This window comes from Diabrotica virgifera, chromosome 10 (genome assembly GCF_917563875.1).
Source record: "Diabrotica virgifera virgifera chromosome 10, PGI_DIABVI_V3a".
In the NCBI taxonomy this organism is placed as follows: Eukaryota; Metazoa; Arthropoda; class Insecta; order Coleoptera; family Chrysomelidae; genus Diabrotica; species Diabrotica virgifera.
In genome coordinates, this window is record NC_065452.1 from 12,026,194 (window position 1) to 12,040,727 (window position 14,534).

General features: G+C 33.3%; 1 protein-coding gene across 3 annotated transcripts in view; it reads left to right on the forward strand.

Moving 5' to 3' along the window:
- Positions 1–4,701: 4,701 nt before the first annotated feature.
- Positions 4,702–14,534, forward strand: part of LOC114329559 (protein ABHD18) — a 47,180-nt gene continuing 37,347 nt past the window's right edge. The window contains exon 1 of one of the 3 annotated variants that reach the window (XM_028278709.2): positions 4,702–5,014. In XM_028278709.2, coding sequence (XP_028134510.1) covers positions 4,923–5,014 — 92 coding nt within the window. In that variant the 5' untranslated portion in view covers positions 4,702–4,922. The remainder of the gene's footprint in view (positions 5,015–14,534) is intronic. The other 2 variants (XM_028278708.2, XM_028278707.2) reach the window with 2 other exon arrangements.

A 14,534-nucleotide genomic window follows, 5' to 3' on the forward strand; every position in this document is an offset into this window, starting at 1 on the left:
AAGAAGTTTGTAAACAGAACAATGAGAAATTTGAAGAAGTTTCTAGAACATTCGATAAGATACAGAAAAGTGTAGACGACAATAAAGAAATGTTAGAAGAGAAGATCAAACAACTAGAGACTATGGTAACCAATACGAAAGTTCTACCTTCAGTTAATGCAGTAGTTTTGGCCGTAGAAGAGAAGATCAAAGAATTAGAGAGCATGATAACCGACACAAAAGTGCAACCGTCAGTTAATGCAGTAGCTTTAGATCCTGTAGTGAAAGATGAACTACCGAGAGACGAAATGTCGCATAATATGAGATTCAAATTACCACCATTTGATGGAAAGTCCTCTTGGTCCATATACCTTAGACTTTAGACAATTCGAAGCTATTGCGACCGCCAATCATTGGACCGAACAGGAAAAGGCTGTTTCCTTGACTGCTGCTTTACGAGGTGATGCTGCAGATATATTAAGATCAATTTCTAAGGGTCAAGAAAATTGTTACCAGACCTTGTTCACTCGTCTAGAAAAACGCTATGGAGATGCCCATCTACAACAAGTATACAAAGCACAATTGCGAAGTAGAAGTCAACGAGCAAGTGAGAATCTGCAAGAATTTGAAGCAGATGTGGCTCGTGTGGTGCGGTTGGTTTATCCAGAGGTGCCAGACAGCGTTTTAGAAGAAATTGCAGTAGATACCTTCGTCAATGGGCTGAAAGATAATGAACTACGGAAAGCTTTACGACTAGCAAGACCGAAAGTTTTAGATGAAGCACTTGCTATTGCCTTGGAACACGAAGCAGCTAGCCAAGCTTCACGAAACAATCGAGTAATAACCGTGGAAAAAGGCGATAAGAGAAAAGATGAACGTTTGGTGGAAATGGTACGGAGGGTGATTCGTGACACGATGCCGAAGAGACGCATGAAGAGGGCTGGAAGAGTTGGTTCACATACAGATGCTTCCTCGATACGGCCATGCAGTGAAAGTTGTAATCACCGGCTTAAAGTAGATGAACAGCTTTGCCCTGTGAGACGAACTACCGTCGTTAATGAGCAATGGCAGCCACAACAGTTACAAGAAGCCCAAGAAGACGATCCATGTATAAAAAGAGTATTGGATTGGATGCGGCAAGGTGAAAGACCTAGTTGGCAGAACATTAGTGCATGTAGTCCAGAAGTCAAGGCCTACTGGAGCCAATGGAATTGCCTGGTACTAAAAGATGATCTTCTGTACAGAACCTTTGAGAACGATGATGGTACAGAATCTAAGCTGCAGTTGATTGTACCTAAAAGTAAAGTGTCAGAAGTATTGCGTCAGTTGCATGACGGTACATCAGGTGGACACTTTGGTATTACGAAGACTCTGCAAAAGGTTCGAGAACGGTTCTATTGGGTGAACTGTAAAGATGATGTAAGAAGATGGTGCCGGAAATGTGAACTGTGTGCATCCGGTAATGGTCCAGTTGGTAAAAAGAGAGCACCCATGAGACAGTACAATGTTGGAAGTCCTATGGAAAGAGTAGCAATCGACATTGCAGGTCCATTTCCAGAAACCGATGCTGGAAATAAATACATTCTGGTAGCCATGGACTATTTTACGAAATGGACCGAGGCCTATGCATTACCGAATCAAGAAGCTGCTACCGTTGCAGAGGTACTTGTTAAAGAATTCTTCAGCCGATTTGGTGTTCCCTTGGAGATCCACTCCGACCAAGGGCGAAACTTTGAGTCAGCTCTTTTCCAAAACGTTTGTAAATTGATTGGTGCCAATAAGACCAGAACAACACCCCTGCATCCTCAATCAGATGGAATGGTCGAGAGGATGAACCGAACGATGGGTAAACACTTGTCCAAAGTTGTATCTGAACATCAGCGAGATTGGGACCAACACATTCATTTATTCCTGATGGCCTACCGCTCGGCCGGGAATGAAACTACAGGTCAAACACCAACCTGCCTGATGTTGGGTCGTGAAGTTCGTTTGCCCTGCGACCTAGAGTTTGGCTGCAGACCTTCCGAGGAATATGTTGCAGGCGAAGAATACGTAGACCGCCTGAAGTTACGAATGAACAACATTCATGAACTTGCCCGACAACACATCCAGATAGCCAGTGACAGAATGAAAGATCAATATGATTCTCGCTGTAAGAATGAAAGCTTCGAAGTAGGTGATCTTGTCTGGCTTTATAATCCACAACGTCGTCGAGGCCTGTGTCCTAAACTGCAAAGACAATGGGAAGGTCCGTATGAAGTTAAGAAGAAAATAAATGACGTAATATACAGAATTAAGAAGTTACCAAACGGTAAACCAAAAGTTATTCACATAAATCGTCTTGCACCATATGCTGGCTCAAATGAAACAGAGGAAGCCCGACTCCTCCAACAGGAGATGAAAGATGCACCACAGCCAAGTTTTAAGGAATTTATGTCAAATTACGCAGAAAGAAAGAGTGCTAGATTCGGCGTGACCACAGAAGTTCAGCAAGATCTGTTTGGTGTTCCAGAAAACGTCTCTCTAGCCCACTGTGCTGCCCAAGACCTCGAGATGACTAAAGGAATCTCGTCCGTATTCAATAGAAAGTTCGGCCGCCTGGACGAGTTAAGGAATCAACAACCTAAAATTGGAAGAGTATTGCGATTGGAAGGTGGTCCTCGATCTTTGCTGTATATAGTGACCAGGAAGTCTTATACGGACACGCCAAGCTACGAGAACATATGGCGTGCTCTAACTAATTTGAAGAAAATCGTGTGTAATTATGACATCAAAGATTTGGCTATACCAAAAATAGGCCATGCAGTAGAAAGTCTGGATTGGAAGATTGTGAGAAGCATGCTTGAAGTGATCTTCAGAGAAACTGGCGTACGAATTACTGTGTGTTGCATGAACCCGAAGATGTCATACCCTTCAAAGACAGTAGACTGCTATTTCTTCTTGAAGGGTGTATGCAGAGCTGGAGAGTCGTGTAGATTCCGCCATCCTGGGCCTTCATCTAGAGTTGCTGATCGGGACGCTCAGATCTTAAGAGGGGAGCAGTGTAACAAAAGAGAAAACTTGGCCGACCGCCGTATAACAGTAAACACCTCGAGAATGACGTCATCGAATGATCTAGGCCTCGGCGGAAAGGAGGAGGAACTTCTCGAACATACGACCCGTAGGCGGAACACGCTGATAGCTAGAGATGGGCGTCGATTGTTCCAGAATAACAACTGGGTATAAATACGGGCATATTTGTAAATACAGTTTAGTCTTAAGCTAAAGTTTGTAAAGTAAACTTGTATAAATATAAATAAAGTCGTATATAAATACGAACCGCTAGTTTTATTGTAATTATAAGTAATTACAATAGTCACGTTACAGTATATATTTTTTGTTTATTATAATCTATATGAAAATAAAAGTTGTAAAATAAATTGCAAAACAAGTAAAAAAAATTCTGCTGTTTTAAGATTTTAGTATATGCTTTTAGTTTATTATTATCTATATAAAAATAAGATTTGTATAAATAATAATAAGGTCGTCAATACAATAATTACCTACAGATTATCTAGTAATATTACATAGCATCTTCTCACCTGAACTCGAAATGCCATCGAAAAAACTCTAACATTGATTAAAGACAGAGATATTAAATATAATGTAAATAATAACAGACTCTAGAATATATGCAGCTGAAAACACAGATATACAAGTTCACAGAAATATTAAAAAGATGTGATAATAACAGGCTCCAGAATATATGCAACTGAAAATACAGATATACAAGTCCACAGTACTATTAGGAAAAATAATTTGTCTAAAATGGAAGTTGTACTTTTTAATATACATATTAAGGCATTTTAATATTTAAAAAAAAATACAAAATACAGTAAAACCTCCGTTAACCGAAACCTTTTTAACCGAAACATCGTTTAACCGAAACGGCTGACAGTTTCAATAATTTCGTCAATAAAAAGTAAATTTAAAGAAAGCAAGAAAATTAACGAAAATGAACATGATTAGAGTGTTTTTTTAAAGAAATCTTCTATTTTCTTTTGACAACGATGTTTTGCAGCTATATCTTTCCAATACGATGTAATTTGGTACAAGAAGAATACAAAAAACAATATTATTTTTAACCGAAATTATTGTTATCCGAAACGGCCTTCCCCCCAATTATTTCGGTTAACGGAGGTTTTACTGTAAACACAAAAATAGCGTACTGACGAAGTGAACACTTTTCAGTAACTAAGTCAGTATTCAGGTACATTCATTCCAAATAATAAAATAATAAAAAGAAATATATGTAATATAATAAAAAGAAAGTCATAAAATGTATATCTGCGGAATATCTGTGCAATCTGGCAAACGCAAATTTAAACGTTCTGACTCCATTGCCAAATCTCTCCAGTAATCTATCAGGGCAATTGCCACAAAAAAATTTCTAGTAATTAACAATTAACTGCAATTAATATCAAAACAAGCAACAAATATTTATTCGTTTGTGTTTTACATAAATTAAAAAATATCAAAATCCATAGAATAATGCAAAAGGGTAGTTTTCGAAGTTTTCTCTGTATATTTGAAGCGTGCAACATACTATACATTATAATCACATGGCAACACTGTCAAACGTCAATTCAACGTTCTATGAAAATCTATAGTAATGTGGCTAACTTCTCGGACCCTCCAACTTAATGAAGTCCTAAGTTTGTTAAAGTTAAAGGCCTAAAAAAAGAAGAAGAAAATTATATTTTGATTTTGGTCAAAATGTCAAAATGTGATGTGCTCCTAGGGCTTCAATGTCAAAAATTTAACATTTTTAACTTTGACAGTTTTTGTAGAATGTAAGAAAAATTTTATACTTTATAAATATAAACATTCACATTTAAATAAGTTTTAATGCAGTACAGTTGAAGGGGTAGGTTTGTACTTGGGTCCTATTATTAAATGAAAGAATGCCAGTAAGTCGTCTAGATGTAATATACAGAAAACTTCTGTTATCTAAATTTTTCACAAAAGGATGGGGGTCGGCTGATAATTTACAAAGGTGAGTTAAATTTGTTTAAAAACAGGCTGAAATGATTTCAAAGCACAAATTATTGGTAAATAAAACCCGGCAGAATAATTAAATCATTAATTTACATATAAAACTCTGTTGAGTAAATACTTGTGGGTCTCGAGATTTGTCAAGCAGCTTCGTGCTCCCGACACAAACCATGGCCGGTGACTAAAGGCCTGGTTTTTCTGACCAGATCGGCCCAAAATATTTCGTTGATATGGCAGGAAAAAGATTCGCTCTATCTCGGGGAATTATTCCTCTGTTTGTGGTTTGTATACATACAGTCATTTTATTGTGATATAAGTTTCAGTGTCAATTTTATGTGTATTTAAAAGAAACTCCTAAAAATAATGGATGCAGACATGACTTTGTTTATTGCTATGATCTTATGTAGAAGAAGAAAAGGATGACGACAATGCGTCTGCGATATTAGAAATATGTATGGAAATAATACAAGTCTAAAAATGTTTGAGAATAGATCCAAGGAAGGTCTTTACGAAATGTTGGTAGTAAATCATCTTAAGGACAGTGAAGTTTAGAAAAAAAATTTCTGTTTACTCCGCAACTGTTCCATACTGTACTGAATTATATAGAGGAGGAAATAACTTCGCAACTACAAACAAACTTCATATCTTTGTAACTTTTTAGTTTCTTTACATACAAAGGAGGATTTTCCTTAATTCTTCCATTAATATTTGATCCTCTAGTGCAGAGAACTATAATTTATGATATTTCTTAGTTCAAGTATTACGTAACGCAATTTTTGAAGATTTTTGACCTCCCCTCCCCCCCATGTAACGAACCGTAACGTTTTTATGTACCCCCTCCCCCTACCTAAACATTATGTAACACCCAAGTGACCATTTGAACCTAAATGGAAAACTAGGTTACGAAAAGTACCGGAAACCTGGTAAAAGAACTTTGTTATTATTTTAATCGCATTTGAGGTAATAATAAAAACTTACAATCATCATACAGCCTCAAAAATCCACTGCTGAACATAGGCCTCCTCCCCTCGTTTCCAACCACGTCTATCCTGCGCCGCTCTCATCCAGTTTTTATTTAACTTTCTTACGTCGTCAGTCCATCTTATAGGCGGCCGACCGACGCTTCTCTTGTCTTCTCTTGACCTCCATTCCAATAACCTTTTTGTCCATCGCCCATCTGTCATTCTTTTTATTTATTTATTTATTTATTTATCCACGGGAAAACCCCATTAACAGTAAAATTACAATAATACAATAAAAAAAAATGAATAAAAAAAATGAATTTTTTTGAATGAAATGAATTGAAATTCTGGCTGTGTGTCCTGCTCATCTCCACTTCAACCTGGCTATTCTTTTGATGACGTCAGTCACCTTTGTTCTTCTCCTGATTTCTTCGTTTTTGATTTTGTCTCGCAGAGTTATTCCTAACATTGACCGCTCCATTCTTCTCTGCGTTACTCTTAGTTTGGTAGCCGAGGCTTTAGGTAAGGTAAGTGTTTCTGATCCATACGTCAAGACTGGGAGGATGCACTGATCAAATACCTTTCTCTTTAGGCATGTGGGCAACTCACTTTTAAAAGTTTCTCTCAGTTTTCCAAATGCTGCCCACCCAAGAACAATTTTTCTTTTTAGTTCATGTGTCTGGTTATCCCTGCCAATCGTAATTTCATGTCCCATGACATGAAATATGTCCAAAACTTAGAATAATAATCTTTTATTACTAATTTTACATTTACATTTACATTTTTCCTACTTGACCCCATCCTTACATACATTTTTGCTTTCATCCTTTATTGTTCTTCTCATGCATTCTTCTATTTTATCTTTTTTAATAAAAAACTTAAAATAAAATAACATATTTATTATTTCAATATTTTATTTTGCTTAGTAAAAATTTTTGTATAACAAATAATATACGATGTTGCCAGTAGTTTCGGAAAAATAGTGAAAAAAATGTGTAAAACTTTTTGTTCTTCAATGCCCTGTATCGTGAAAACGCATGCCGTTACAAAAATCTTGTACTAAGCAAACCCCAATTATTTTTCAGTTTTTCAAATATCTTAGAGATCGTGTTACCTTTTTCTGAAACACCCTGTATATATAAGAAGGCACTTATGGAATAAAATTATTTCTGTCCTTGTTTTAATCAATTTTAAAAAAACGCTGAGACCCGTAGATTTTCATATATAAAAATGTGTGCTTTTTAAACATAAATTTTAATGTACAGGGTGATTCATGCAAGCCTACCGTAGTCCATAAGCTTTATTTTTTAACACCCTGTATATTTTTATATTTTTAAAAGCTGCTTAACAATCTGATTTCATGGTCTTTATGAATAATACAGGGTGATCATTTAAAATTATAATGTATGGAAACCACTTATGGAATAAAATTGTTGTCATGTGTCATTATTTTAGAAAATTATAAAAATGCTAGGATATGTCAACTTTTAAATTCAAGTCTAGCATAGTCCATTATCTTTAATTTTAATTAAACACCCTGTATATTTTTGTTTTTAGAAGCTGCTTAACAACCTCATCTCAAAAATGTTTATTATGTAGGGTCTATTATGAATAATGCAAGGTGAAATTTTGAAATTATGTATGTATAATTTTCGTCAAGATATTAATCACATAAAATTTTGAAATTAATAATTCAGGAATCACACTTTAAATAAGGGTATTATTTTTTTTTAATATCTATCAATTTTTTAAACTAAGTATCAATATAGTGGGTTTTGTATTTAATGCTTTTTATTTAAAGACATTTTTAAATAATTTGAAAATTTGCGTATTTAAAACATTAATGAATACCTACTGCAGAAAACGATTTCAGAAAACATACATGATTTATGAACACGTAGTTCCCTCTACAACCTCTAAATAACATCTTTATCTTTTAATCTTTTGTTTATTTATTTATTTATTTATTTATTTACGGGCAAGCCCAATTCAGAAAATATTATTACAAAAAAAAATATTACAAAGACAAAAGCAAAACCATAAACAATGTCAACACAAAGAACAAACATTATAATATGTATTGGATAACAAAGCTAATAAGTTAAAGGAAAAAAAACATTACGATATAAAAAACAAACAAAGTTTAAGCTTAAAAAATTGCTGATAGAAATTATATCACTAACATTGTATGTTCAACAAATGGTTTTTAAATCTATCCAAGGAATTGCAGACAGAATATATTTAAGTCATTTAGAGAATTCGCAAGTCTAAGTGTTCGTGGTAAAAAATTGTTGTAAGAATAGTTATATCTATGAAAGCTTATGTGAAAAGTTTGAGTTTGTCTTGTTGACCGAGTAGGTACAAAAAGACCAATTTTGTGGAGAGAGGTCCATCTTTAATTATTACAAACACATGTTACTGTGCTTCATCTGTGTTACAAATTTTAAGATTTTTTCACTTGAATAGGTACTATTGTCCTGTTGTCGGAACATGAGCGGAGCGTGAGGGTGCAACATAATACAATTCAGGGGTCTATGTAAAACAAAAGAAATTCCGTAGTTTTTTTTTTCATTTAAGTTAAAAAAGAATGTTACGTAACGCGCTGTTCGAACCCCCCTCCCCCCTCTACTGATTTGTGCAGTTATTTTTTATAAAATAATTTTCACCCCCGAGAAGGGGCGGTATCCACCCTCAGGGTAAAGGCGCAAGGTGGCACCATGTCACCTTTGTTTCTTGAGGTATCCTCTAACCACTGACCAATTTTCGTGAAAATCGATGAAGGTTCACCGAAATTGAACGCGCCATAACGTTTTACAAGACCCCCCTCCCCCCAAACTGCGTTACGTAATACTTAAACGCTCCCTTACCCATAGACATCTTTAAGATATTTAGGTAAGGTGGTGTGTACTAACAAAAAAAAATACAAAGGGCCTAGCTGGGTAAGATGATGAAAAGTGCCCCCAACTCGATTTGAATTCCATATAGGTCACCGTTTATCATATATAGTGAAATTAACTTTCTGAAATTTTTAGCCCCCTAGGTGGTCATGTGATTCACCTAGAGCCTAATTAGGGTTTTTATGTTTTTATTTTTTATCTCAGCCGCATCGAGAACTAGCGAAAAACTTTAAATAAAAAAGTTGTAAGCTTTAAAAAGTTCTTTGCGAAAAAATTTTTGTTTTTAATTTTTGGCGGGAAATTTAAATTTTAGAACGATTTCAAAATTTTAAATGAGTATAAAAAAATAACTAAGACATTCGTTTTCACGAAAAAAATATATAACGTGCATTTTTGCATAATGTTTCACCCTGAATTTTTTCAAATTTTTAAAATTGGTGAAACGTACCGTTAAAAATAAAAAACCGCATTTTTTCGGGTTTTTTTTCCTTTTTTTGATAAAATTTTATACATATTTTTCAAAAAAGGTAACACCGTCACTGAAGTAGGTAAAAGACTGAAAAATAATTGGTGTTTGCTTAATAAAAATTTTTTGTAACGCCATCCATTTTCAAGATACAGGGCGTTGAAAAATACAAAATTTTACACATTTTTTACGATTTTGCCGAAACTACTGGCAACATTGTAATAAAATTTGGCGAGTTTTAAGAGGTAGTTGTTGTGCATTTTTTGACATACAACTAAAAATTTTATATTTATCATTGGCGCGCATAGGGGTAATGGTCTGAACTTTTTAAAGAAAAAAGATAGTACGCCACTGACATATTTCAAATTAACAATCGCTTTTGAATTCCTCGTTCAATTTATGACAAAAAATCTATCTTCCTATTTTTTCACACGAGGCGACGTTTTGCTGCAAAAAATAAAATATCTTAACGCTTCCAAAGTATTCGAATTAGTTTTTATAATGGATGTACGAGTTTATGTAGATGTAGAAACGACTAATAGTATAGTATTTTTACTACAAAAACGTTATTACGTAGGTCAAAATTTTTGACGTAAGAGAACTGTCAAAACATTAGAATGTGACTTTTATAAAAACATGGCAATAAGGAAAAGTCACATTCTAATGTTTTGACAGTTCTCTTACGTCAAAAATTTTTACCTACGTAATAACGTTTTTGTAGTAAAAATACTATAGTATTTTATTTCATAGAAGTTCGAATACTTTGTAACAGTTAAGATGTTTTATTTTTTGAATAAAAATGGCGCGTCGTATGAAAAAATAGGAAGATAGATTTTTTGTCACAAATTGAACGAGGAATTCAAAAACGATTGTTAATTTGAAATATGTCAGTGGCGTACTATCTTTTTTCTTTAAAAAGTTCAGACCATTACCCCTATGCGCGCCCATGATAAATATAAAATTCTTAATTGTATGTCAAAAATGCACAACAACTACCTCTTAAAACTCGCCAAATTGTATTACAATGTTGCCAGTAGTTTCGGCGAAATCGTAAAAAATGTGTAAAATTTAGTTTTCTTCAACGCCCTGTATCTTGAAAATGGATGGCGTTACAAAAAATTTTTATTAAGCAAACCCCAATTATTTTACAGTTTTTTACCTACTCCAGTGACGGTGTTACCTTTTTTGAAAAATATGTATAAAATTGTATCAAAAAACGAAAAAAAACCGAAAAAATGCGGTTTTTTATTTTTAAAGGTACGTTTCACCAATTTTAAAAATTTGAAAAAATTCAGGGTGAAACGTTATGCAAAAATACATGTTATATATTTTTTTCGTGAAAACGAATGTCTTACGTCATTTTTTTATACCCATTTAAAATTTTGAAATCGTTCTAATATTTAAATTTCCCGCCAAAAATTAAAAACAAAATTTTTTTCGGACAGAACTTTTTAAAGCTTACAACTTTTTTATTTAAAGTTTTTCGCTAGTTCTCGATGCGGCTGAGATAAAAAAATAAAAACATAAAACCCCTAATTAGGCTCTAGGTGGGTCACATGACCACCTAGGGGGCTAAAAATTTCAGAAAGTTAGTTTCACTATATATGCTAAACGGTGACATATATGGAATTCGAATCGAGTTGGGGGCACTTTTCATCATCTTACCCGGCTAGGCCCTTTTATTTAAAGCAATTGTTGAAATTGTTGAAATCAAAACTCATTTGATTGAAACAAACACAAACTTTTATTCACAAACAATCATACACCTTTTCTGAAATTTCGTTCAGATCTTTTATGTAAACTGTTCTTATTTATTTCACATACATTCGGTTTTAATGGAAACAGTAACTTAAGTTTTTTTGTGCTATATCGCTAAAATATTTCAGGCCGATCTGGTCCGCTTGGTTCGCTCAGGTAGCTGTAATATGAATAAACTAAAATAACATAGGGAAGATCTGGATAAAGATCTTCTGTAGAATCTATCTATAGAAGAATTAGTAAGGTAGTTAAGATGTATGAAGATCAATTATATTCTATAAGTTATAAAATATATGAAAAAAAATAAATCTGACAAATGAAAGGAAAAGGAAACAAGATAAAATAAAGTAATTGGATAATTTATATAATATTAGTATTGCTAGTACAGTAAAATCTTGATATAACAGACCTTTATTTAAGGGACTTCGGATATAACGGACAAAAAATCTGGTATAAAAAAATTAAAGACGCCTCTGATAATGCTTAACCAGTCCTATACCAAGATACATTTCATACCAATGGGGTCTCCATGGACCCCAAACGCTGTATTTTACAAAAAAAAATTATAACATTTTTATTATAGTCTAATGAGGAAACATTTCTAATTATAGGCATTTTCGTAATTTTAGAGAGTTGATTATAAAAAAGCAGAAAATTTCAAAAGTGCAAACAACACTTGATTTCTTTTTCAAAGCTGGATTGCTGAAAGCAAGTGCATTGATATCAAACAGCAACGCTACTTCACGACGAATGTCTGAAGACTAACGAGAATTTTGTTTGGGTTTTGTATTTTTTATTTATATCTAAATACATTGTAGGTACATATTTTCAAAAAAATTTAAATCTATTTTTATATAACGGACTTTTGGCTTTAACGGACAACCCTTCCCCCAATTAGTCTGTTATATTGAGGTTTTACTGTACTATTTTGCCGTGCTTAGCGAAAACGCCGTATCTGCAAAAATCTGAAAAAATTAAATTTTTACTTCTTTCTAACCCAAATGTGCATATCTATCTTATTTGCTTATTAAAAATGACTGTAAGTTAAGCCAAAACACATTAAACACAGCACATCTTATGCCGTATCCTGTGTAAATGTATATGAATACTTCAAACAAAAATCGATTTTACTCAAAAGTGATGTCTCTGTAGATACAGCGTTTTGGCTAAGCACGGCAGTATTAACATAAATATTTATATGTAATGATGTATGTTACCGGGCAAACCCGATTTCAGGACAAACTAGTTTGGCCTAGGCCAAACTAGTTTGTCCTGAACACGATAGGATAGTTTGGCCTAGGCCAAACTAGTATGTCCTAAATGCTATAGGATAAACTAGTTTAGCTTATTCCAAACTTGTTTCTGATATTAATATAGACTCTGCAGGATAAACCGGTACGGCCTAGGATTAACATTGTATTATACCTACAAAGCCAAAATAAAGAGACAAACTGAATAAAATACTCTTGTACTTGAAAAATAATCATTTTTATTAATTTTTTGCTTGCAAGCCGCACTTGATAAAGTCTTGCCCTGATCCAACTGAATCCCTCGTATTTGCAACCCTTGAAGTTATTTAGTGCCTTGGTTTATATCTGGTAACTCTAAAAAGTTTGATGGCAAATGTCGAATTCTGAGATAAAAAAATTAAAAACGTAACAGAGATCGTAATACCCCAAAATGTTAGATAAATTCTTAAGTAAGCAAAAATAAAACCCAGAATATAGTTTCTGAAGTTGGTACACCACGATTGGTGACAATTTTTTTGGTGTACTTTAGAAACTATATTATAGGTTTTTAATTTTTTCTTACTTAATAATTTATCTAGCTTTTTGGGGTATTAATGTCTTTAAAAGATTTTAAATTTTTTTAGAACAGAAATCGACATTTGCTATCAATGTTTTTAGAGGTAGCAGATGTAAACCATGACTCTGAAATATCATTAAAAATTACAGCTACGAGAGATTAGGTTGGATCAGTACATTATTTTATCAAATGCAGCTGCAACAAAAACTGTTCCATACACAGATGCAAGTGCAAGAAGGTAATAATCCTCGGCAACTCTAAGTGTATACAAAGCACTCCATGGAAAAATAAATAATAAGTTTTATAATTGAGGTATAATTATTGCTTTTATAAAAAAACTGTTACCAATTGCCAATTTTTTAAAATTACACCTACTACTTAGAAGTTGTTTTACAACTTCTAAGTATACAGTAGGGATGGGAAAAACATACCGGTTTAAACCTAAAACCGGTTTTTTGACTTCGCAATAACCGGTTTTACCGGTTGTTTTTTTGTCCCGGTTATAACCGGTTTTTTCTTTTTAAAGTAAAAACCGGTTATTAGGCTTTTACGGTGATTAGGATTAGGTTAGGTATTATTTTGGATCCCAATCATAATTATTATTCTCAAGTAATTATTCCAAACAAAACCATAATTCAAATTTTATTTTATAAAATAGAGAAGCAAACTGAAAGTGCAATCTCACATCAGCCAGAAATAATTATTAAGTTTTATTATAATATTTCCTTGAAAAGGTATTTGTAATCATAATATTTACATAAGAAGTGATCTGGTTGAATTAGACGCAAACATCATCCATTTTTCACACTTAACTCTTGACATTGAAAGTGGTTGAAAGACTTTTTCTGATTACCAAAAATAATGCTCTGAATATGAATATCGAATTACTGATTACGAATACGAATCTCCAAGAATTTCGCTACGTTTTCAAAACGATACAATCATACAGGAAGTATTAAATGAGTTAAAATGTACCTATTCTACAAATATACAAACGTGTTAAAAGTAATACATGTTCTTTCGATAGTACTAATTTTGATCATATTGATATCGAGTCAAATGGAGTATCGCAAACTAAAGTGTATTGTAAATGTAACTATATAACCTATTGGATTAAAAAAACCAAAAACCGGTTTTTCCAAAAACCGGTTTTTTTGGCCGGTTATAACCGCCAGGTTAAACCGTAAGCAAAAAAAACGGTATAACCGAAAACCGGTGTTTTGTCAAAAACCGCCATCCCTAGTATACAGCCAACCCAGGGAACTATCCCTTTTTAGATTATCATTTGAGTAAAAATGGTTATTTTCCAATTACAGAGTCTTTTATTCAGTTTATCTATTTATTTTGGCTCTGTAGGTATACTATAATATCTGTACTAAACCATACTAACTTATCCTGCGGCAAGGTCTGTATTAATATCAGGATAAACTAGTCTGGCTTCCTATTTCATTCTTAAGCTGTTCCGTATCAGACGTACTTATTGGCAAACCCTTCATTATTAAATTATTTTTCTTTCTGATTTCTAAAGTTAGCTCTAATTTATCCTTTTTTTTTTTTGTTTCATACTCATTATTTCCTTTTTTAAATCTTCATTTTCTTGAATTATTTGTTTAAGCTTTTCTTTGTACTCAC